The 26,458-nt window shown below is 35.4% G+C and overlaps 1 protein-coding gene across 2 annotated transcripts in view; it reads right to left on the bottom strand.

Annotated features, from left to right (window-relative positions):
* The window catches only part of MRPL1 (mitochondrial ribosomal protein L1), a 91,087-nt gene that overhangs the window by 23,998 nt on the left and 40,631 nt on the right, over positions 1-26,458 (bottom strand). For both annotated transcript variants that reach the window (XM_045858185.1, XM_045858184.1), the window contains exons 3-7: positions 17,478-17,736; positions 14,774-14,857; positions 13,613-13,684; positions 9,527-9,638; positions 139-245 (exon numbers count right to left, since the gene is read on the bottom strand). In XM_045858185.1, the coding sequence (XP_045714141.1) occupies positions 139-245; positions 9,527-9,638; positions 13,613-13,684; positions 14,774-14,857; positions 17,478-17,736 (634 nt within the window). The remainder of the gene's footprint in view (positions 1-138; positions 246-9,526; positions 9,639-13,612; positions 13,685-14,773; positions 14,858-17,477; positions 17,737-26,458) is intronic.

Genomic DNA, 26,458 nt, shown 5'->3' with positions numbered 1-26,458 from the left:
GAGCATATTTAGTGCCACTCCCAATGCTAGTGACAACAACAAGTCCAAAGGACTGGTATATTATATTATAAATCATTAATGAATCACTTAAGCAAAAAAAAAAAAAGGGTTACTGAATAACTTCCCACTGTAACTTACGGTTGCTATTTTAGTTTCGAGAAAGTTCTCCCTTTCTTCATCTACTTTAATTTCATGTCCAGTTTTAAATAACTCAAGCATTTTGGGGATGTCACGGCCAATGGAATCTGGTTAGAAAAACAAAAAATCCAAAGTTATCACTCCACCTAAACAAGTAGCAAAAATTACTGAATAAGAAAAACACTAATCTCATGCTAAGACAAAGTAAATAAGCTGTGGCAGAGATACTTTAGGGTAGCTTCCTTTCCCAGTGTTCATGCCTTGGTATAATCCCCTCCCCTTCAGTGTGGATGGGATCCGCAACCTAACCAACAGAATGATTATGTGTACATGATCACATTACATAAAACTACAATGCCTATTTTGGAAGACATCCTCTTCATACTGGCTGTGAAGAAGCAAGATGCAATGTTATGAGATGCATATGAAGGCCACAGGGTAAGAAACCGAGGCCCCCAGGCCAGCAACCTGCAAGGAACTGAAATCTGCCAAAAAGCCACATGACTCTGAATCCTTCCCCAGTCAAATTTCAGATGAGACCACAGCTCTACACTACACCTTGATTGGAGCTTCATGTGACCTGTGTTGTTTTAAGCCACTAAATTTGTGGTAATATTGTTTGTACAGTAATAGGTAACAAATAAATATATGCAATGATACCATTTATCTACTTTAGAAACACTGATAAAAAATTAAAATGTGTAAAATAATCCATTATAAAAGGTAACAGTGGAGTCCTAAAATCTTTTAAGAACATTTTACCTATCTTTGTGTAAAATTCACATGACCTGCCTTACCATTAAAAAGCTGAGGAACTAGGAAAAGTAGCAACATTTAGCAGTGGAAATAATATCACAGGAATGATACAGCTCATTACTGTATAGAGCTGGCATGAAAGAGTTAAGAATTAAAATTTAATTTATTGGATTCTAATGTCAACTTGTCCTCCATTAAAGTAAAAAAAGAATGCAATTAAATATAGAAAGGAGAAAATTAGAGTCAAAGTAAAAACTCAGAATTTTCAGAGGATCACACAGGAGACTCCAAACATAAGCTAATCTTACTAATGTTTAATCAGTAAAATTTTAACTCAAATTTAATAGATAAAAATACATATTTTTAATATTCCACAATGCCATACATTAACTTGAACAATTTTCAATTTTGTGCATAGAAAATGTATTCACATATTTGAAGGTAAGAAACATGCTACTAAAGACACACCTCTCCCACTGTGTCTCCAGCAATTCTTCCCATGATAAGTCAATATCCAAAATTTATAAAGAACTTATATAACTGAACACCAAAAAAAACCCAATTAAAAAAATGGGCCAAGGACATTGGCCAAAGAGGACATACAGATGGCCAATAGACATATAAAAAGATGTTCAGCATCACTAATCATCAGAGAAATGCAAATGAGTACCACAATGAGATATCGCCTCGCATACCTGTTAGAATGGTCATCATCAAAAAATCAACAAACAACAAGTATGGGAGAGGATGTGGAGAAAAGAGAACCCTAGTGCACTATTCATGGGAATATAGATTGGTGCAGCCACTGTGGAAAACAGTATGAAGTTTCCTCAAAAAATTAAATATGGAACTACTTTGTGACCCAGCAATTCTACTTTTGGGAATTATGTTCAAAGAAACCTGAAACACTGATTCGAAAGAATATATGCACCCCTATGTTCACTGTAATGTTATTTACAATAGCCAAGATTTGGAAGTAGCCCAAGTGCCCATCAGTAGGTGAGTGGATAAAAAAGCTGCAGTACACTTACAAAATGGAATACTACTTGGTCATCAAAAGAAGGAAATCTTATCATTTGTGACAGCATGGATGTACCTGAAGAGTGTTATGTTAAGTGAAATAAGCCAGTCAGAGAAAGACAAATACTGTATGATTTCACTTATGTGTGGAATCTAATGAAAAAAAAAAAATAGAAACAGACTCACAGACATAGAAAACAGACTAACAGCGGTTAAAGGGGAGAAGAGTTGGGACGCTGGGTGAAAACGGTAAAGGAATTAAGCAAAAACAAAACAAAACAAAACTCACAGGCACAGACAACTGCATGGGGATCACCAGAGGAAAAGGGGAGGTAGGGGAAGTAGAAGAGTTTAAAGATAAATGGTAATAGAAGAACACTATACTTTGGGTGGTAAATACACAATCCAATATATTATAGAACTGTACACCTGAAACCTATATAATTTTATTAACCGATGTCACTCCAATAAATTCAATATATTTTTTTAAATCTCATTATATAGAAAGCACATTATACCCTCAGCATATATTACTTTTAAGGATCATCTGAGTTGTTCAGTATGGCTCAGGAACACTTTACCCACAAGGAGCTTTAAATTTAATTAGGAGAAAAGAGACGTGCAGAGGCAACAACTAGTGAAACATACAAAGTTATTTTAGTACCACACTCTGATGCAACTGAATACTAAATGGTATAACAGATTAATAATAAACAGTAAGATGCTAATACAGTAGTGCCCCATTTCCACCATTTAGCTTTCCATGGTTTCAGTTACCCATGGTTAACTGTGTCCAAAAACATTAAGTGAAAAATTTTAGAAAAACTTCATAAATTTTAAATTGTGCCCTGTGCTGAGTAGCAAGTTCATCCACTATGTCCCACTGGGGACGCAGATCTCCCTTTCGTCCAGCATATCCATGCTGTATCTATGTTGTATCTGCTCTCTGCCCGTGACTTAGACACTTTGTAGCTGACTCCATTATCAGAGAGAGAGAGAGAGAGAGAGAGAGAGAGAGAGAGAGAGAGAGAGACCACATTCACATACCTTTTATTACAGTATATTTTGCTTTCAGCCTATTTGTGTTTGAATATACAGTGTGTCTCCTCTAGGCAACATATAATTGGATTGCTTACTAGTCATCTTATAATCTCTGCCTTTTGGTTGAATTGTTTATTCCATTTCCAATTAACCTAACTGTTGATATGACTGGATTTAGGTCTTTATTTTATTGTGTTTTCTATTTGTCTCATCTGTTCCTCTGTTCCTCCTTTACTGCCTTCTTTTTGTTTTAAACAAAAAGTTTTTAGTATATCTTTTTTATTCCTTTTAGTTTGAAGATATCTCTTTTTGTGTATTTTTTACTTGCTATAGAATTACAATGTATACATTTATTTATTATAACCTACTTCATCTTAACACTGACTTACTTCCAGGAAAACAGTATGTCTGTGCCAGCATATCTCCATTCTCCCTACTTCACCTTGTGGTATTATCATCCCCCAACTTGCCTCATCTCCTGTATATCTACCCTTAAAATAGTATTCACTGGGCCACTCAAGACAGAAATCAGGGAATCATTCTAGATTCCTCCCTTTCCCTTCCCTCCACATCTGATCAGTAACTCTTGTTAATTCCATCTCCTCCATATCCCATAACAGTCTTCCTCTTCTCTGTCGTCACGGCCACTGTGCAAATTCTGTCCTTATTCATCTTTCACCTAGGCTGAGGCAGTGGCCTCCTCACTGGTCTCTGTCCTCACTGCTTCATCATCCTCACATCACCACTCCATCACTTATACAGCTCCCACATATAGTCATTCTAATAAGCAAATCTTGTATCGTCTTCTAAGCAATATTTTTCAATGGCTCCTACCTACATAGAGGATAAAATCTAATCCCCACGGCATGGCACACAAAGTCCTCTCTGACGTGGCCCACTGCCTATCACTGTCTGACCTCACTGAACACCACTATCTGATAATACTTTATGTACCAAAAGATAGAAAGCTACTTATAATTTACTGAACATAACTGGCACACTCATACTTTTGTACATTAGTACAAGCCATTTCCTCTACCTGTAATGTTCTCCCCATGCATGGCAGGTAAGAAAATGCCTATTCATGCTTAAGTGCTCAACATAGCTGGTACCTTCTTTATATAATCTGATTCTACAAAGTAGTCCCTCATTCCTCTAAGCACTTTGTACCTTTCCCTCTGGTACACTTTCTGCATTTTAGTGTAGCACTTACATTCTCATTTCTCTCTCTGTTCAATTTTTATCTCCTTAAAGATGGGAACTCTCTTTTCATCTTTCAATGTGCAGTACTAAATGTCCTGCCTGGCACATAACAGGCACTCAATAATTATCTGCTCACTCAATAATGAGTTATGAAGGTAAAAATGATATTTGAAGACATGAAAAAGAATGAGTTCTCCTAAAGTAATTATGGAGCGTGAAGAGCTATTTAGGACTTGTAGATAGTCAATAATAACAAGGGGCACATACGTATTATAAACTTGCTATATACCCAGCCTGTGCTAAGCTCTTGCATATAACAAAACACCATGAGAACATGAAACCCATTTCATAGATGAATAAACAAGAGGCACAAAAAATGTTTTAAAAAATTTGTTCAAGGTCACAGTAAGTGACCAAGTCAAGTCTGAGAGAGGTCTGTGTTCAACCACTGTTCTATTCTGTTTTGCAGTATAACCCAATGTTAAATCTTCACTGTTATTTCTAGGGCTTTGCTATCCCTTTTTGCTAAGTAATTACTTTCTCCTCCTCTTTTCTCTGGACTTTTATGTTCTTCTACTCTTTTCCTTGTTCTTAATTCCTTCCCTTCCTCTTCATCTAATTACTGCCACTTGATTTCCGTAATGAACATAATAGAGGCTTAAACGATAAACTATATTGTCAGGTATTTCACCCTGATGCACTTTCTCTTTTCTTCTTTACCAAGGAATATTACAGGAAGAAGCAGGTAGAATACAAGCTAGAGAAGACAAAGAAGGAATAGTTAGTGAGAAAGGAGGTAAGTTAAGATTACATAGGACAGAGAAAAAAAAAATAAGACCAGATCTTTAAATGTGGCAAAAGAAAGACCCGTGATTACTACCGAGAGCCACATTTTAGCTGTATGCAAGGGAGAAAGATAAAGAATTATGCTTGGTAAGGAAATGGAGACAGCCAACCACTAAAAAGAATTTATTTGGAAAAACTTGTGTGAAACATCAAAAAAGACTAAGAATGTAGCTAGAAAGGATAGCTGAATGAAATAAAAGTTTTAGGGGAATGTGTTTTGTTTTCAGTCTGTTTGTCTAACTAGAGAAATCTGAGCATGGTTAAATGCTCAGTTAAGCTAGCTTATGTACCGGGGGAAACGGGACTCTCAGCTCTAAGACAGCAAGGACCTTGTCTGTCTTCGTCATGTCCATCACACTCCAGGCTTGGCCCACTGCAGATACTCAATAACTATAAGTACAATTATTTTAATCCAAAAAAACTCCTACAAATTGTAGATTTTCTACTCTTCAGGTGCAGTATTTAATCTGTATTTTCTAATAACTGAATGCTGCACTAAATGTTCAAGCACTGTACTAATATTTCTTGTGCACCAACTATGTGCCAGGTTACTACTCTAGGCCATAGCAATATAGCAGTGGACAAAACCAAAAAATGCCCTTACTCTAATGGGAGGAATATACTCCCACAAATAAAAAAAAATCTAAGAAGCCACAAGCATTAAATCCTAAAAAGAATATAAAAACAAAAAATTAGAAATCCAGTGTTAATAGGAAGTGACAGTTAATATTTTATATAAGATGGTCATGGAAAGCCTTTTTGTTTAGAATGAGAAAGTAAGCCAGGAAAATAAGCAAACAGCATTACACACAAATGAACAGTAAGTCCAAAGACCTGAAAAGGAGAACATTTAGTGTGTATGAGGAAGGGCAAGGGGGCTGTAGTAAAATAAATTTTTAAAAAAGAGTAACAGAACCAGCTGTCATACATCAATAATTCGTCTATAGTAATTGTAACAGTAACTAGTCATTGGAATCTTTCACACATAAATGTTTTTTAAACTAATACACGAGGAACAATTTAGAAAAATTTCAAATTTACTACTCTATAAAAATTCCTTTTTCGGTATTTTTCTTCATATAACCAAAGAGTTCAGACTGTTTCACTAGTGCAAGCCATTCCATGTCAGTTTATGAGCTAAAAGTATTTTTCACGTTAGATTTCAATAATTTTACATCTGTTACTATCGAATGTGACAAAACACCAACCTCCTTACAAAAAGCAGTCCCCTGCTCAGCAGATGGGAATACTCTTTGGACAAGTCTGCTGGAGTATCCTTTTGACAAGACTCCAACTGGAGCACTGACATTCAATTTCTAAGAGCTATATATTAAGAGAAATACACATTTGCCAGTCCACTTTTTTTAAATCCTTACCCAAGGATATATTTATTGATTTTAGAGAAAGGGGAAGGGGGGAGATAAAGAGAGAAACACTGAAGTGAGAAAGAAATACTGACTGGTTGCCTCCCATCGTGCTCCAACTGGGGATCCAACCTACCACCCAGGTATGTGCCCTGACTAGAAATTGGACCCGAAACCTTTTGATGTAGGGGACGACACTCCAACCAACTGAGCCATCCCACTAGGGCAGTGTGTCCAAATTTTAATCATGTTCCTTTCCCAAATATTTGCCTAAAACTCAGTATGGTTTAAAAGAATCTAACTGTTTCCATATATGCTGCAGTACCTACCATGGTTTAATATGTGTAATAGAAAACTGATTCCATTAAGTCAAGATATTTTTCATACCAGTATTTTTTGCTTAAGTAAATTCTAAATAATATATAAAATTAGGAATAAAAATATCAAAAATATCAACAAAACATATCTAAATTACATATAAAAAAATTTCAGAGGGCACTTATATTGTGGGAGCCAAGGGGAAGGAAGCTAGTTTACAAGCAAAATAAAACCCTTTTTATTCCAAGAAATTTTAAACATCAAGTTTTAAATCTTTTTTTTTCTGAAATAAAAAAGAAATACTTAGAAAACAAACCAAAAGTGCATCTGAAAAATAGACAACTTGCCTGCAGTTACATAAGCAATTAAAATAAAAAAATAAAACAAATAAAGCTACACTAAACATGATGCAAAATATGAACATTCAATCCAGCCAAGATGGTTACACCCACTCCCATTAGTAAAGCAAAATGTAGGACAAAATGGGAAACTAATGAGCTTAGCTGTAGGGGCTTGTTTGTTTTTTAATTTCATCCATTTGCTCAAAATGTAATTTCTATTTTACCCTAAAGACTTTTGTTGGATGTAAGGGGAATCAAATGTTCCTAAATAAGAATCTGAACAAGCTCTGAAAATGCATAATGCAAGCTTCATTTGTTCTAATGCACATCTGGTGTATTCTGTTTTAACATTTTTGACAGGTTAATCATTTGTCTTCATGTTTAAAGAACACGAATGTTTTGCCAGTGCTGTTAAACAGAAAATGTGGGGGTGAAAAGAAAAAGTTAGAGAAAAAGAAAGGTCTGTCAGTTTTTTCAAGATGCTTTGTTAAGCAAAGGAGTGGGTGGGGGGACATCCACAGGTAACCTGACCCTGGTGAACAAAAACCATGATTCATTATGAAAGTAAAAATAAAGCCTGTTAATAAAAATAAGTATTTTGAAGGGAAATTTTGCCTATCTGATATGAAGTTATTTGAAAACCTTTCAGACTAAAAACAACAGTGCCAAATTTTGTGATGAAAATGATCCTTTCAAAAAAAACCCTCAAGGCTAAAAACATAAAGGCCTAAAGGGTTATTCAGAGAATGGATAAAGAAGTAGAGAAGACTAACTTCGTGAGAAACCAGTTCACTGGGAAAAGCAAGGAGCTAGCTGAATAGATACATTCAGCAGACATATAGTTTCAGTTTTAACTGAATATATTTAGTACTGTTTGGTTTTGTTAGGCTTGAATTTAATTAGAAAAAAATTAGGAAACATATTTTCATCAAATTGAACTGTAATTCATGTTTAATTTCTAAAATAATGTTAGATTTCAGGTCTGTCTTGGAAAAGAATATTAAGTCTGATTCCATGACAACAAACACTATTTAATGGAAATCCCTAAAGAAAAGTGCCAAACCTCAGCCCAGTATTTAATAAAGATGGGTTATTCAATGCAGGCTATCAAAAATAAACAAATAAAACTCTGGTACAACAAAAGAATTGGAGAGTACATAAGAAATTGCTTAAGTACAGAACATAATCTATAATTCAGGCTGGTATTAGAGGCTACCACATATGAAAAATTTTAGCAGGATTTTTCAGCTCAAGTAGATTTGGAATGTGAAGCCCAATCTACTAAAACAATTTCAAAATATTTATTCTGTTTACACTATAAAATTTTTATTAGAAATAACACCTATTTATAGCAGATATCCAGTACCACCTAAAAAAATCTCAGCCTCATTTGACTCTTCCCTTCTGTCTCTCAAAGTGTCCATTCCTAACTTGGTGCAAAGTCCTAACATCGTTGACATCTGCTCTCCTCATTTCAGTCTCATTATGAAGGCTTTACTTTAAACAATACCCGTATCAGTCTCTGGTAATTGCACCCAAACTGGTCTCCCAGCTTCTAGTTTTGACTGATGACAATACAGCTTATGAACTTGTGCTAGATTAAACCTCTAACAAATTCCCCACCTTAAAAACTTCTAGGGGACTCCTGCTGAATATGGAAAAGAAGTCCAAGCTTTTTAGGATCTTATTCCAGTTCCTTCTGAAAACGACACCAACCTACGTTTCCAACACAATTTCCCACTATTCTCTTTCTTATTGATGTAGAGGTACCTTTCAATATAACCAAAGAGAACTAATTGATATTTCTTGTACATGGACTATAATTTCTGACTTGCTCCAGTGTCTATGATTAACAGATTCTTTCTATCTAAAATATTATTCCCCTTAATCTACTCATCCAATTATCAAGGTCAGTTTAAATGTCACCCCCTAAATGATGCCTCCTCTAATTTCCCCACCTATGTGTAAATTCCTCTTCTACTGAACACCTGCAGTACATCATGAATTTATCATTTAATACTTCATAATTTCTAACATGGCTATTTATGTAGCAACCTTACTTCTCTTGCTAGATTTTTTAAGGGAGAAATATCCGTAAAAGAAAAAAATTGGCAGAGCCATGCACACTGTAAGCATTGACACACATGGTAAATGCTGATATAAATTAGCATACATATTATATTGATAAAGAGGTAAAAATTAGTATGATGGTAACATACCTAGTAGATGATACATTCAATTAATTTCAAGCTAGGACGTGACTTAAGTTTAAAGTACTACATAGTAATTAGGTTTTCAAATTATAACAGATTACCAATATCAATGCCAAAGGAAAAAAATCAAATCTGCATGTTTTTTATAACACAAAACTCAAATACCAGGACATATTCTTTATTCTACATATTATATTAACAATTTTGTTTCCTAACCAAACATGTATTAGAAAGCTGCTGATAGCATACTGAAGTAATAAAAATAATAAAAAGAACTCTCCCTTACTTCGAGTAAGCTTTGGAAATCTTTTCTTCAGTTTCTTCCTTAAGGAATTAAGCTCAGGCATTATTTCTGGAACAGCTACATAAAAGTCTGAATGAATTTCATCATCCAAAATCTAAAAATCAGGAAAAAAAAGATAACCTTAGACTTTAAGAAAAACTTTATTCTTCTGACAATAAAGTATAATGCAATAATTTCCCTTATAATTTAGAAAACAGACATTAAGCACAATATTTTTCTTCAAACATAAGGATATAAATACATTTACCAATTATGAAAACCATTAGAAGCAAAACATTTTCTGACCTTTCTTTTAAAAACAGCCACATCCATTTAAAATATATATATTTAATAAGTTTAACTCCTTCACAAGGTTATGTTAGGTAAACACGTTAAGAAGCTAGCACACAGCACTGATGTGTATTGGCTCATAATATCCCAAAGCTGAATTCATATGTCTATTAAAATCAAAGAAACACGCCAAAAATTTTGCAGTAGATCACAGGTAACACTAATAACCACTAGCTGCCAAATCACCAGCAACTACACTCCCTTCCTAACGTTAGAGCATCAGAACTGAATCTGTACTTATTTTCACAAAGAATTGAAATTAAAATTCTCTTTGCCTCCAATGACTAAAAATAAAAGAGTGGGACTGTCAAAGACAAGCTCATTTACAGTTTATTTTCCATACCCTAATTCCATTCTAAGAACAAATAATATCAATTTTGAAAGGCATTTTAATTTAATTTAGGCAGGCACCCACAATAATTATTATACTACAATATACTCGATTTAAAAATTTAGTTGATTATGAAATGAAGCAACTTTTTAGAGCAACACTGCGTAGGCAATAAATACAGGGGCCAGCAGAAGTAATGCCACGGAGTGTGACTGGTAAGGTACATGAACGTCTCACAGGAGATGGACTGCAATTTTAACACTTCACCTAAAATGTCATATGGTGTGCTTGAGTATGATATTGTTATGTTATAGAATTACATGCTTATGATTTTGTAATAAAAGACTTTTATGTAATTAAAAGGGGCATTATTTGCGCCATAACCTGTAATTTATCAGTGATTCTTTTTGCTTGAAATCCTACCATCGTACACTATTCAAAGCCATGGTTTGGGATCATAGTGAACGTTAAAGACTTGAACTCTGGCAAAACTAAGCTGTGACTCTAAAATTTTATCCTGTTACTGTTCTTTCCTTTTATAAATTCTTTATTCTCTACATAACACACTGTGCTCCTCTTAATAATAACTTACATTAAATAAGCACTTATCATATGCCAAGCATTCGGCTAAATATTTAACATAATTTAATTCATCCAGTCTTTACAATAACCCTGCAAGGCAAGTACTATTACTGACCACACATTCCAGATAAGGAAACTGAAGGCTGAAGGAGGATGAGTCAACCTGTGCACTTCTACAGGACAGACACAGAACTTAAACACAGGCAGTATGGATCTAGAACCAGGGCTCTCATCACTGGAACTATTAAGCTAGATGCAATTTTGAAATGCTGAAGAACGGTATGTGAAATTTCCATTCTAAGACTTTCTGATACTAATTCTAAAACATGTTTCTTTGAATTAATTTAAATTTAAAATTACGTTTGAAAGTTATGCTATAGTTGATCTTAACATTACATCATGGAGTAGGAAATTAAATAGAGTGAAGTTATTTAGAGACAAGTAAAAACAAAATTATTTTTAAATTTCCTCAGAACCAAGCATACTTGTGATAATTTAAAACAAAGTAAATTTTGTAAAAAATTAAGGTCTTACCTAAGAAATAAGTAAAAGTTCAGTAAGTTTATTCTACATTCACCTATTAGAAGCGCTAAGAATAATAGTATTTAAATTAGTTAAAAAATACAAGAATGTGTAAACAAAAATTGCAGACAAGATACTACTTATAAAACTGTACGGAATTTACTTCTATACCTGAATACCTTCTAAAAATACCACGGATGCACTTTAAAAGATACCAGAGAGTAACATGCAAAACTGTACTGGTTATGATGCCTTATATAGATGACCTTTTCCCCTCTAATAATAGATCATCCATTGGGGCACTGAAAGAGATATTTTGTCTCTATAATATTGTATTTATCAAAAAATTTCAAAATATACTGGGTTTCCTTATTTGGGTTACTTTTTCAAATATGTTTTAATTAACTTAATGCAACAGAACACTTCCTGCTCTCTTACCATTACTTTCTTGAGAAGTTAACTTTTTAAATTTTAATTATTGTTCAAGTAGTTTTCTGCCTTTTATCCCCATTCCAGCCCACCTCCCCAGCCCTCCCCACCTCCCCTCCATTTCTACACCTCCCTCGTTATTGTCCACATGTCCTTTCTAATTGTTCCTGCAAACCCTTCCCCTTTTCTCCTGAAATTCCCTCCTCTCTCCCCTCTGGTCACTATCAGCCTGTTCTCAATTTCAGTGTCTTTGGTTATATTTTGCTTGTTTGTTTGTTTTGTTGATTAGATTCCTACTAAAGGTGAGATCATATGGTATTTGTCTTTCACTTCCTGGCTTATTTCACTTAGCATAATGCTTTAGAAGTTAACTTCTTAACATTTAAAGAGTGGAGGTAACTATTTAAACTCCATTGTTGCTATGACAGTTCTGTAAGACACTCTTATGCTTGCAGGAAGAAAACAGACGGAAGGCAGTACACAAGCTTAATAAGAATAGTTCTCTTGACTCCGGAGACCAACCTCTACTCTCAATCTCTGAAGAATCTGTAGTATTATTTTTAATAATTTTATTAAATTAAAATTCATGATACATCAGTAAGAACTGAATACCGCTCTCCTTGACCTGAAATCTGTATGAAAGCATAATCTCTTCATATTTCCCATTAGTTCTGTTCTGAAAAATCAATGTGGAGACTTTCCTTAAAAATCCAGAACCCACACCAAATTTATAGTTTTACTGGGATAGAAAAAAACAAACTGCAGCCCTGGCTGCTGTGGCTCACTGGATTGAGCACCAGTCTGTGAACCAAAGGGTTGCTGGTTCAATTCCCAGTTAGGGCACATGCCTGGGTTGCAGGCCAGGTTCCCAGTAGGGGGCACCTCGAGATGCAACCACACATTGATGTTTCTCTCCCTCTCTTTCTCCTTTTCTTCCCCTCCATCTAAAAATAAATAAATAAAATCTTTTTAAAAAAAGAAACAATAAAAAACAAACTATAAGCACTGTTATACATCACAATGGAGGGTTCCAGTTTAAACTTCCCCTAATCAAAATCTGAATGTGGGGCAAAAGACACATTTTCAAATCACTGTTTCCTGTTCTGAAAACAAAAAGAAAAGCATTCCAAAACCTATATGATTAAATTTGGAAAAGATTTTAGAGAATGTTAAGAAAAATCATTTGTACTTGCAGAAATAACTCCCAACATTCAACAGACATGCCTATTCTTCCTGTTTATTTTTAAAGAAAAAAGTCGTGTTTTGAACAGGCTCTACAAATTTTTTGTTATTTTCTCAATGCAGGCTACATAATCATTTATTGCCTCCATGCTGAGCCTATGTCACTCTGAACTGAAAGGAAGGGGCTGAGGGGTGGGGTGTGAAAACTTGAAAGTAACCCGGAGTACCACATTATAGAGGTCAGATACTATCCTCTGTGATCTAGTAAAACTAATCACACTTTTCACCCCGAAAAAAGGCAAAACAAATATTTGATTTTCAAAACATGAATGTAGATATCTATGTGTGCTACCTGTCAGATTTCATTTAAAACTCACATTGAAAACCATGAAGAGTCATACTGCCCTTTCCAGTCTACCCTCGAAACTCTCACAAAACACACAGGAAGCAAGAAAAATAACAATCACTATATAAATCAAGCATAATTCATATCAGAATGTCTGGACAGTTTTTTCTTAGCTTGATTTTGAAACTCAAAAGAACAGAAAATATTTCCCTGTTCTATAAAGTTCTACTAACCATTTATCAAGATACATGAATATAGTGGCTATGTTCCACATTGAATAAATAAATGGATAGCAAAGATAACAGAGTAATTTCTCTAATCAAAGAATGTGAGAATAACACTATACCTTCTGAATGAGATTAGTTCCTCCTGCAAAAGCGGCTCCATTTTCTTCTGCTATTTTAATCTCCGATGCATTCTACCGAAATACAATAGTTTAAACAACAATCTTTAAACAAATTCATTCTACTTTCAAGTATTTTGTCAGAAATAATATCACAGTTAAAAATAAAAATTGTGGCTTTTACTGTGAGTTGAAATGTGTCAATTTTCAATGAGATGCATCAGAAATATTAGTTTGTTGGTGACTGAGGTATTTCTTGTAACATGAGCAAGTACAAAAAAATAAGGCATTAGGAACCTACCTAGTGGTTCAACCTAAGTCTCCAATGCCATAAATACATCATCTTCCAAAAGTAAAAGATTAAAAACACTTAGTTTTGCTAACTTAAATGGAGACATTTTATAAAACCAAAATGGAAAAGTTTTTTTTTAATTTAATAAGTGATAGAACCAAAATTTAGCCTATTGTCTGAAAATTCAAAAAAAGATATACAATATTAGTTATTTTTTTCTCTATGTTCCATTTATATCATTTGTTCTTACTGTGAAAATGTATCATTGCCTTAGTTACTAAAGTTTTGTGGCATTCTAACAGCCATATGCTCCACTCTTCTGGAAGAAAAGAATTTCTTTCTTGAAAGTGAGACAGATGAAGAAGAATCAAAACACTTTACAAAGCAAGTTCATAAACACATTATAAACAGATGTTTATAATATAAAAAGATTGACAAAAGGCTATTATTACTATATTTGTTACAGCCTTGACTTTCCTCACTTTCCAGGCTAGATATTTTTAAAAGTGTGGTTTCCATGTCTTCATAGCACTATGTGGGCCCATTGCTTTAAAATAATTTTATTGTTGTTTGAGGAGTTTGAGTAGGAAGCAGGAGCTAGTAGGATAAATTCTATACTTTTCTTCCGTATCTTGTGAAAGATATAATATGGTGGACTAATAACAATGAAGGCAATCTTCTGGTTTAGCTTTTTCTCACACTAACAGCATAACCTCAAATGAGCCGTCTTACTGCTCTGAGCTTCGAAGGGGGAAAATGAGACTAGGTGAATGCTAGAACTCTCTGCAACTCTGCTCATTCAGTTATTCTAATCATTGATTAATGTGCTGTACTAAATTAAATGACATAAAACACTGATAAAGGTTACTCACCCCTGTAAATACAGCAACTTTGTTGATTTCTGAAACGAATGGGTACGGCAACCTAAGAACACTGGCAAATGGCTCCACCTTTTTCTAAATACACAACAATGGAAAAGTGATTATGAAAAATTTATTCATCTTTTCTGTATCTCTCATATCTATAAAAAGAAGTGACATATTTTGTTTTTAATGTTTTAATTCTACTACATATCCTCTCATTAATCCAGAACTATTCATTGATTACAATTTAAGACGAAAGAGATTATATTTCCTTTGTAAGAAACCATGACAAAAATCTGTATCTCTCTTCCCAGCACCATACTCCATGGTACTTGGCTTCTGTTTCTACATTATTCATCACAGTCTCTCATATATTACGAGATGTATTCGCGTATCCATATCTTCCCCAGCACCTAGTACAATGCTTTCCACATGGAAGGCAATAAATCCAATGTTTGCCACACTGAATTAAATTTAAAAGAACATTTAGCCTTGGCCAGGTAGCTCAGTTGGTTGGAGCGTTGTCCCAATACGCCAAGATTGCAGATTTGATCCCTAGTCAGGACACATACAGGAATCAGCCAATGAATGCATAGATAAGTGGGACAATTCAATGCTCCTCTCTCTAAAATAAAAAAAATAAAAAAAAAAGAAAATGCAATCTTTTGACATCATCAAGGACAACATGAATTTAACTGTAATATGCTGAAAAACAGACAATATCCAGCTGAGAGCTCAGTGGGTCTCCCCTAATCTCCAGCATTGGTTCTAAACAACGCAGTGATAGTAACCCTAAACTTAAGGCAGAAGGCCTATCCTAAAAGGCTCTTCCAAGTGGGTCTAGTTTGAAACAACCTAACCTACCTACACGTTCAGATATACATAGGAAGAGAATTGGAAAATCTAAAGTAAACAGTGGCATGCACTTGAGGCACCCCAACATGGGTGGAGATTCTAGGGCCTCACAACTAATTTGTTCAGTCGCTGAGTAAAGGACCTGTCTAGGCCTGTGCCTCCCATTTCTCAGGGAAACAAGCTCTCAGTCCATAGTTTTGGTGCAATCTTAAGGTCTGGAAAAAAAGAGAAAAGGGGTTCTTTCCCAATTACAACTGAAAAATTGCATTTTTAGTTTATCTTGAGTAGAAAAAACCTCCTAAGGATTTCTTTTCAGACAAGAGGCACCAACTCTTAAGTACGCATACTATCAGACATGCAACTCAAATTTTATTCACTGGCATTCCTTTGCCATTAACATGTCACAACTGGTTTCAGTACATTTTTAATGGCAAGCAATCATAATAATAGCACCCCCTGGGGAATACTGGCTTGTTGTACAAGCAGTCTATCAAGAACAAAAAATGTCTCAGGAAGACAACAGTACCCTTTCAATGTGTCTAGTTTATAAGTGGCTTCCACTTATGAAATGAAACTTGTAGTCCTACAAGACATCTTTATGAAACACATTAACAGTTGACTGAGAAAGTGATCATTTTGAACACCACAATATTTCTGAAATAAGTAAACTAACAGTAATACTGTGGTATAAAATAAAATTATAACAAAGCTAGTACAAACTGTTTCTGATAAAAACTAAGAAACAAGATAGATTGGTTCAAATCCTAACTCTACCCTCTACTCTGTGACCTTGAGCAAATTCTTCACTTTTTGCGTCTCAGCTGCTTCTTCTGAGACTACTATGTGGGGAAATGAGAAAATGCATGCAAAGCATTTAGTATTGTGGCTGGTACATGACAAGTTCCAGTAAATGTTGATTGTTACTATTAAATACCTACCAAGTCCTTTATATGCATTATCTCATTCAATCTTTGCTATAACCATTTGAACTAAGCATTTTATCTCCTTTTTTAAAGAGATGAAAAGACTGAGATTTGAAGAGGTTAAACCAGAAGCCCAAGCTCAAGGAGGAAATACGTGGTGACCTCCGGAGGCTGGCCTGTGCTGGAGTCTGGCTCCAGAGCCCATGCTCTTAAGCACTTGGATGCTGCCTCCTCCCACAAGCTCAGTGACTGTTGTTATTGTTGAGGCTGTTGAATTGTATTCAAAAACTTACACCTTTGAGCTTGACCAAAAAAGATATGCTGAGAATAAAAATTTAAACATCATTTCCAAGAAAATTACATTTCTTAAATGTAATTTAAGAAATTATAAACGAGAAACTTACAAAATTTGGAGCTATAATGGACATCAATTCTAATCTAGTGTTTTTCCTATTTTTAGAGTTTTATAAACAAAAGTCTTCCATGGAACTGCAATGTATAAACAAACCAGAGGTTCTGACTGAGGCAATGAGAGGGTTTAGCACCCCACCTATGCAAACTCTAAGGAAATCTCTGAAGGCCAATGAGCTCATCCAAAACCCTCACTTACAGAGCAGGAACATGACATCCAGCTTAAGTTATTTTTCAAAGTTACAGTAATACCTCAATTAATTTTAATACTACTATTGTTGAAATCTATACCAATGATTTTCGGCTAAATAGAAGATGTACGTCATCAACTATGCAGAGTACGCTTAACATTCAATTTTATATTTGTAAAGTTAAAAAACAAATGTATTTTTCATGCTAAAGTACAGAAAGTGCAAAAGTTTTTCTAAAAATTATAGTAAAGGCAGATTTAAAAAAAAATTAAGGAATGGCAATTTATACAGCCACTGTTCACGAATAAATTCATTTTAATTGAGTCGATATACCTTCTTCCCCAGTGCCATATCCAGTGTCAAGTCAAGATAAACTCCTTGTGCTGGATTCGTAAAGTCCAGAATTTGAAATTTTTTAAGTAAATGAATCGCTTTCTCCACTTCGTATATCTGCCTTGGATATAAGCGTTTTAAGTAGACGTCATCCTCAGGTTCACCTTCCATAAAGGGGTATGACTTTATTTTTTCTATCTCATCTTTTTTTTCATCTGATGCTTTTCCTTTGGTACCTTTCTTTGTTTTCTTTTCAGACCTTGAAAAAAGATAAATTCAAGATCAGTTATCTCAATACGTATTCCAAGAAACTAAAAAAAAAACACACAAAAAAACCATGTACCCAAGACAGAAAAAACAATATAAGATAAAGCACAGAGTGCTTTACAGTTTTTCTAGTCCAACAAATATTAAGTGAACTGTTGTACTCTTTGATACAAAGTCAAATAAGGCATTGATGCTGCTCTCCAGAAACTTAGAGGAATACACATGCAAACAGATCATTTCAACATACCAGTGTTAAACTGTAGGGAATGAACATTTAATCTAGCTAAGAGGCTAAGAAACAGATCTAGAAGACATGACCCAAAGTCAACTCTTGAAGGATAAAAAAGAATTAGCCCAGGTATGTACCCAAGAGAAATGAAAATGCATACCACATAAAAACTTGTACACAAAGGTTTATAATAGCATTACTCATTAGAGCCAAAAAGTAAAAAATAACCAGATGTCCATCATCTCTTCACCAATGGATACATAAAATGTGTTATATTCATACAAGGGTATACTAATCAGCAATGAAAAGGAATGAAATACTGATAGCTGATACAATATGTATAACCCTTAAAAACATTATGTTAAGTGAAAGATGCCAGTCATAAAACACCACATATTGTATGATTCCATTCATATGAAAAATCAAGAATGGGCAAATCTGTAGAGATGAAAACAGATTTAGTGGTTGTCTACGGCTGAGGGGAGGGGATTAGGGAAATGAGGAGTGACTGCTAATGAGCATGGGGCTGTTTGGAAAGTAATGAAAATGTTCCAAAATTGACTTGACAATGATAGCACAACTCTGTGACTATACTACAAACCACTGAATTGTACACTTTAAATGAGTACACTGTAAAATATGTAAATTACATCTCGATAAAGCCATTATTTAAAAAATAGAGTTAGCCAGACAAAGAAACAACATAAAAGTACTGAGGCATGAAATAGAATGGTACACAAAGGAGCTCTTACAAGTTCTACCTGACTAGAGCAGAGGATGGCAAACTTTTTCTATGAAGGACCAGACAGCAAGTATTTTACGGTCTCTTGTTTCAAGGAGTCAACTTTGCCATTGTAATGTGAAAGCAGCCATATATAAAAATTAATGAGTAAAGTTGTGTTACAATAAAACTTTATTTATAACCACTGGTTTAAATTTCATAACTTTCATGTGTCACAAAACATCATTCTTTTTATTTAGTTTTTATAATCATTTAAAAATGTGAAACCATTCTTAACTCAAGAACCATACAAAAAATAGACTGTGGACCAAAATTTTTGACCCACTGGCCATATTCTGCTGACTCTTGAACTAAAGAGTAAAGCAGAAGACAGGAAAGAGCAGAAGATGAGGCTGGTGAATTTTGGTAACAGGGGGCATCCTCTAGAGGCAATGAATGAGAAGCCACTGAGCAGGAGTGACACCTGTATTTCAAGTATTCCAGCTGCAATATAAAGGGAGGATTTAAAGGAAGCTAAATTGGAGACAAGTAAGAGACTACTTCCTCCCTTTCTTCTCAAGAAGATAATGACAGCCTAAACCAGAACAGTGAGGGTAATAGGCTACAGAAGATGAGAGATTAGAAAGCCATTTACAAGATAAATACTGAATACAGGAAAGGGGGTAAGAGATGACTCTGGAATACTTCTTAGGTTTCTGGCTTGGGTGACTAGGCCTTAGAGTAGTATCACTAACTAAGACCAGAAATAAAGCAAAACAGGAAGGTTGTCACTGAGATGAGTGTAGTTTGGGGCAATACAGAGTTGAGTGTGGGGTTGCATCATTGGCCCCAATTCTTTTTTCCCTGTTAACCTAAAATAAAAAAACCAACATGAGAAAGAGGCAGCATTTACTTGAGGCCCAAACAAATAGGTTGTCTGGAAAAACTGACGCAGGCAGAAACCCAAATAGTCACAGCCATATTATCTGCTTTCTTGTTATCTTTGCAAACAGTTGTTTAGGATTCTATGTTGCTTTGGGCACAGTCTAAAGGTTATTTTACCCAGTTTTAACATTCCAAAGCTCTGAGGAGCAGACTTGCAAAGCAAGTTCCTCTGGGATGGCAGCTCCAGCTCTATTTTAAAGTGACTCAGTTTTTCCCTGGCCAGGTGATTCAGTTAGAGCTTCCTCCTGTACACCAAAAGGCTGCGGGCCCCATCCAGGGTCAGAGCATGTGCAGGAGGCTAAGGAGTGATGTTTCTTTCTCTTTCTTCCCCCCACTTCCTTTCTCTCTCTCTCCCCCAACCCCCTCTTTCTAAAATAAGTGAACATATCCTTGAGTGAAGATTAAAAAATAAATGAAATGGCTCTGTTTATATTACTTTTTTACAACCTTTTCTCCATTCAAGTTCCTTTGCTAAGTTCCTGCAATTTAAAGAGGTAAAGTATATATATTTCCCATTACCCTGATTTGGCCATATGACTAGTTTGGCCAACAGAATCAAGCAAAAGTGACAGTCTTTCTGCTTTACATTTAGGTTACAAGAGGCTTCATGTATTTCCACTTGTATTTTTGTATTTCTGCCATTTTCATAAGAACATGCCTGAGCTAACCCAAAAGTGGGAAGGTGAGACATATGAAACAGAGCTGCCCCCACAGAGCCCCAGGCGAGATTAGACAATTGGCACCTGACCTGCCTGCTCACAGATGTAGTTTGCTCAGCCAAGGTCATCAGTGACACCCATACAAATCTAGCTTAGATCAGCTGATCCACAGATGTGTGCATGATGACAAATAATTGTGGGGTGGTTTGTTATATAGCAACAGCTAACAAGGTGCTTACAAAATATCTAAAACATATGTTCAACAGGAAATTGCAGCTAAGTGTTTGAAGCTAAGACTAGAATGTTATATATTTTCTCAGCATTAATTCAAATCACACCTATAATCTTTTAGCCATAAACGTTTTAAATTAGTGAAATATTTAATAACGATGTTTGGACTCTGTGGTAGGCAGAATAATGGCTCCCCAAAGATGTCCACATCTACACAGCAAAAAGGACTTTGCAGATGTCATGAAGGTTAAAGACCTCAAAACAGGGAGAGTATCCTAAACATCCAGGTAGGCCCAGCCTAATCACACTGAATCCTTGAGAACAGAGAAAGCTGACCCTTTCCCACCTGCATCTGACCAAGATGGGAAGAGACAGGAGAAATTCAAGCATGAAAAGGACCTCAGTTTGCTGTTCCCAGCTTTAAAGACGGAGGATGGGGGACACGAGCCAGGAATGCAGGAGGGCTCTGGAAGCAGGGAACGGCAAGGACACGGATTCTTCCCCAAAGCCTCCAGAAAGGAATGAAGTTCTGCTGACACCTTGATTTTAGCCCAGGAAATCCACATTAGACTTCTGACCTACAAAACTGCAAGATCCCCAGTCAAGGTACATGCCTGGGTCGCAGGCCATGACCCCCAGCAACCGCACATTGATGTTTCTCTCTCCCTCCCTTCCCTCTCTAAAAATAAATAAATAAAGTCTTCAAAAACTTTTAAAAAAAAAAAGGCAAGATAATAAACTTGTTTTAAGCCAAATGATTTGTGGTACTTTGTTATGTCGGCAACAGAAAATTAACATGAGGTACTATAAAATTTATGTGCAAGAAATGGGTGAGAGCAAAATAATTTTTTAAAAAAAGAACCTCAAAAACCATTCAAAAGTATAATTCCACTCTCACTTTTAGCACTCAATAAAACTTCATTACCACAACTGTCAATGATATCCTCACAGCTAATGAACAATTTCACAGAACAGCAGATAATGCCAATGCTCATTTTCAATAGGACACAGGTGATGACAAGTCTAAGCAGGAGCCCAAGGGGATGCATGCGACACATCTCAGCTACCTGAGAAGTACTCCACAAAATCCTGAAACCTTCCAAACTGGAAAAACCACATTTTTATTTTATATTTAGTAAAAGAACAGTGAGGCCAATGGAAGAAGGAGTCCAGAGAGCATGTTTTAGTAATAAACTCTCTACCTATAATAAACAAAATGAATAAGAGCCCTAGCCATAACCTATAGATTTCCTTTACATAAATGCAGATTTCACCACTAAATTTTTAATCGTGGCTGAACCTGTCCATTTAGTTTGCAATTAACATGAAATTCCCAAAGGCTGAACTATGACTTTTCAATTAATAAATATTTGCAAAACTCAACAAAAGTCTGATACATAAAGAGCCTGAGTTGGGTATACAACAATTTATTTATACTTCAGACCATGTTTTATAAAATACATATTTGAGTTGATTCAGTGAAAATATTTTTAAGTTACAAATGGAACACTGCTTTAGTAAAAAAAAAAAGTATGTATCATTATAACATAGATCAAATAGGACTCCAAGGAAAACACTTTCTTCCAAAACAATAATTAATTTCATAGACCCACTACCTACTTTCCATGACCTCCAAAAAATGTCTATCTTTATTCATAAGAAACATGTCCAGAAGAACTTTGCTGTTCATGTAATTATGCAAGGCCCTATCAGGAGAGCTTAAATACTGTAATTCTCATAGCCTAAAAGAAATCATACTAGAAAGGTTTTTTTCAGAAAATGAGGGAGAAACACCTGGCCATCTGAATCAAAGAGAACAGAATTGAGCTGCAGTCACCTGGGTAACGAAACCAGAGAGATTAAATGAGGAAGAGACTCTACTCAGGTAACAACCTTCCCCCTGCCTCATATCTCCCCCAACAGCAAAAGCAGGAAAGGAAAAAATAACTCCATGCTCACACCCAAATAAAACAATATAAGAAAAAATCAGTGCTATGATAAAGTTAATTTCAAGAACTTTGAAGATCTACGACCCCAGAGATCCCAGTCCTTTGAAGACTAAAGAAACCTTTTACAATGAAGGAAGTGGGTAGGGTGGCCAGGTACACAACTTCTGTCGAACTAAACTGAATTAAACAGAACTACAGAGAAAATGCCTAGGGCAGGTAATTATTAATGGCATGCAAATGTTTGGAGTTCTTATTTCACAGTATAAATCACAAATAAATTCACTAACATTTCTGATGCTGGTTTATTCATTAAACTTAATGCAGAAGGTGTGCTGCCATTTACAATGTAAAAGCTGACAGAATAAAACCCAGGCATTAATAATACAAATAAAAATTTTAAAAGTCTGGAAAGAGCTTTAATAATAATAAAGAGTCAAATAAAAATCACAACTTTTCTGGACTCTGTCACAGAGCTGAGACTGCAGGGCAACTGAGTAGCCTGAAATCCAAGGAGTCAACCACACTCCCTACCCCGACCCCACACGCACACCATCAGGGCAAGTCTCACCTGCAGCAGAGTATGAGAGAAAGGCAAGCAGGCAGGGAAAGAAGTCAGTTAAAATTTTAGGGCTAGGGTGACACTGTAAATCCCCTGGGAGATCTGAATGCAAGGGGAGTTCACCCTCAGTTTGTAGGGCCCTTCCACAGACCTCCACCAGATACTCTTGGGAAATACTGGAGCAGGCCAGGGGAGTAGAAATCCTCCCTTGAGGGTGCTGGCAAGAAGCAGACTGGCCAATTCAGCCAGAAAAGCAGTAACCCTGAAACCCTCTAGGGCACAGGTAAGTAAATACCCATTTAGTGTGAGAGAAAGAAAGAAGGAAAAAAAAACACGGAAACTTCCACCCCTGGGGGTAGGGCAGGAAACAGTCCTGCACACAGTATGCTCTACTAATAAAGATGTGGAACGGCCAGACATTCTCGCACAAGATCTGCAATAGGTACACACCACGGGGGCAAGGGACAGAAATACTGACAAAACCCCATCCCCAAGGTCTAGCCACACTGGGCCTACTTGAGATGAAGGCTGGATTTGAAAAACAGAGAATCTCACACACACCTATCACAGCCTAACAAGCACCGAGCAAGGACAGTCTACTACTAGGGGAGGGACAAGAGCATGGAGAGAGACCCTCGTCCCCGGAATCCTCTCCCCCACAGCTGCACAGACAAGGTAGAAAACTGATCATATACCAGGAATACTGAGAAAAGCCTTCCAGCATCCCAGGCCCCACCCAAAGAACAAAGTGACAGCACAGAAATTCGAGGCTGATGATAACCATAGCAACAACAAAACCAAACCTTAGATAACTGACTGGATTGATTCATGCGCATGACAGAAGAAGCATGCGCATTTCCAGGAATTACTATAATGTACTTCAGTCTCAAATGTTCCACACAAAATGTCTGGCAGTCCACAAAAAGTGATGAAATACTTCAAGAAGCAAGAAAAATAACCTATTGTCAAGAGAGGAACAGAGCCCGAGTCAGAGAAGACACAGTGGCCTTTTTTAAACAGGAGCTGCTACTGGCAAATCATGGTGTACACATGTATACACATGCATGGAGGAGTGGGGAGATTCAGAATGACAAGAGAAAAAAAGCAAGCACAAGCTTCCCTACTGTCTCAGATCCTGATTTTAAAAATTAGCCATGAAAAAACTATTTTTTAGTATATTATTAAGTCAGTACATTAAAAAATTGAAACCACAACTATAATTATGAATACTGTGATTCCCTTCAAGTTACTGAATAACTCATTGTCAGGCATGGAAAAAACTGCTATAATTTTTCATTTTTTAAGCATGCATACTTCTAATACCATGCTTTTTAGGCTGGTGAAATTTTAAAAGTTGTACTAGAATATAATTTAAAGACATAAAATTATAAATTTCTATAGGATAAAAGAAAACATTTAAAGATAAAATATTCTCAAAATAATTAATATCCCCAATAAACAAATGCTTTAACGAAGCAGAAAAAAAGCCAAACAACCCAATGGAAACATGGACAAAATATGTAAATTAGAAATACACTGAAGAAACACAAATAAAGACTGATGATATCTAGGGCTGGTAGAATATGGAAAACTGGGCACTCTCATCACTGCTGGGCAGGCATGTAAATCGGCACAATCAACATTTCTCCACCTTCTCAACAACAGAAAGGAATCTAGGCACTATTCACACTCAAAGGAAGCCTCCTTTCTAGTTACATTTCCATCACTTCTCTCTTTATCCTATATTCAAGTCATATCACTGTGTAACATCCATATCACTTACTTCATGTCTCTATCCCACTGAAACACCTTCCTCAAATACCCCTGCAAAATCCTATCTTTCTAACCCCAATTCAAATATTTCTTGCACTACTCTTTTCCAGGTAGAATTCACTTTTCATCTGTGATCCCACAGCACTTAGTCCATGCCTCTGGTCTAACAGTTCAATCACATTAAAGTTACAGTGCACATAGGTGTTAATTTATAATATATAGAGAGTTCCTACTAATCAACAAATTAAAAAATGGGACTAGAACAAAAGCAGAAAATTCACAGGAAGGAAAAATATAAATGGTTCTTTAACATGTGACAAGATATACAACCTCAACAATAAAAAAATTACAATTTAACCATGATGATACCATTTATTACCTATCAAATTGGCAACAATAAAAAATTTTGGCTACACTGTGTATCAGAAAACAGGCATTTTAATACCACTTGCTGGTAAGGAAGGACCTAAACTGACAAGATCTCTATTAAGGTAATTTGATATTAACTACCAAAATTATAAACGCACACATCTTTTGACTCAAAAATTCTTTTTCTCAGAATTTATACTATAAAAATATTCATAATATTTGACAAGAACTATGTTCATGGCTATTCACTGCAGGATCATTTGTAATAGCAAAAGATTGAAAGGGTAAATGTGCATCAATAAGAAAATGGTTAAATTATGGTAAATTCATATAATAAAATATATCCATGTTCACTATAGCATTATTTCCAATAGCCAAGACAGGGACGCAACCTAAGTATCAATGGATGGATGGATGGACAAAGAAAATGTGGTATATACACAGTGGGGCAAAGGTAGGTTTACAGTTGTTTGTATGGAAAGTAATACAATAATTGATAATAATATAAGAATTATCAATAATATAATATATTATTCTTTATATTTAAATATTTAAATATTCTAATGTATTTATAATATATTATCAACATACAACTGTCAATCTACTTTTCCCCCCACCCTGTATACAATGGAATGTTATCAGGCCATGAAAAAGAAGGAAATCTTGCCACTTGCAACAACATGCATGGACCTTGAGGACATTATGCGAAGTGATGTAAGTCAGAAAGACAAATACTATCAGATCTCACTTACATATGAAAGTCAAAAGAGAGAGAGAGGGAGAGAGAAAGAACAGATTAGTGGTTACCAGAGGGATAAAGCGAGGGATAGGCAAAATGGGTGAAGATCATCAAAAGGTACAAACTTCCAACTGTAAAATAAATAAGTAATGGAGCTATAATGTACAGCATGGTAAGTATAGTAAATAATACTGTATTGTGTATTTTCACAATTGCTGAGAGAAAAATCTTAAAAGTTCTCATTTCAAGAAAAAATGTGTAACTGTATGGTAACAGATGTTAACTGGCCTTATTGTGGTCAATCTTTCACAATATATACAAATATCACATCATTATGCTGTATACCTGGAACTAGCATGTTATATGTCATTTATAACTCAATCAAAAAAAAAAAAGAATGACTAGACAGTTTCATCTGAAACAATCTCCAAGATATGTGGTTAAGTTAAAAGCAAGCAAGAACAGAACAGCATGTATAGGTAAATAGAACTATTTTCCTCTACTCACAAGAATTATGACACCAAATGCATGTTTTTTTTC

Source organism: Phyllostomus hastatus, unplaced genomic scaffold, assembly GCF_019186645.2.
Source record: "Phyllostomus hastatus isolate PE091 unplaced genomic scaffold, TTU_PhHast_1.1 phas_scaffold_1674, whole genome shotgun sequence".
Lineage (NCBI taxonomy): Eukaryota > Metazoa > Chordata > Mammalia > Chiroptera > Phyllostomidae > Phyllostomus > Phyllostomus hastatus.
This window is presented reverse-complemented; position numbering and strand designations above follow the sequence as displayed.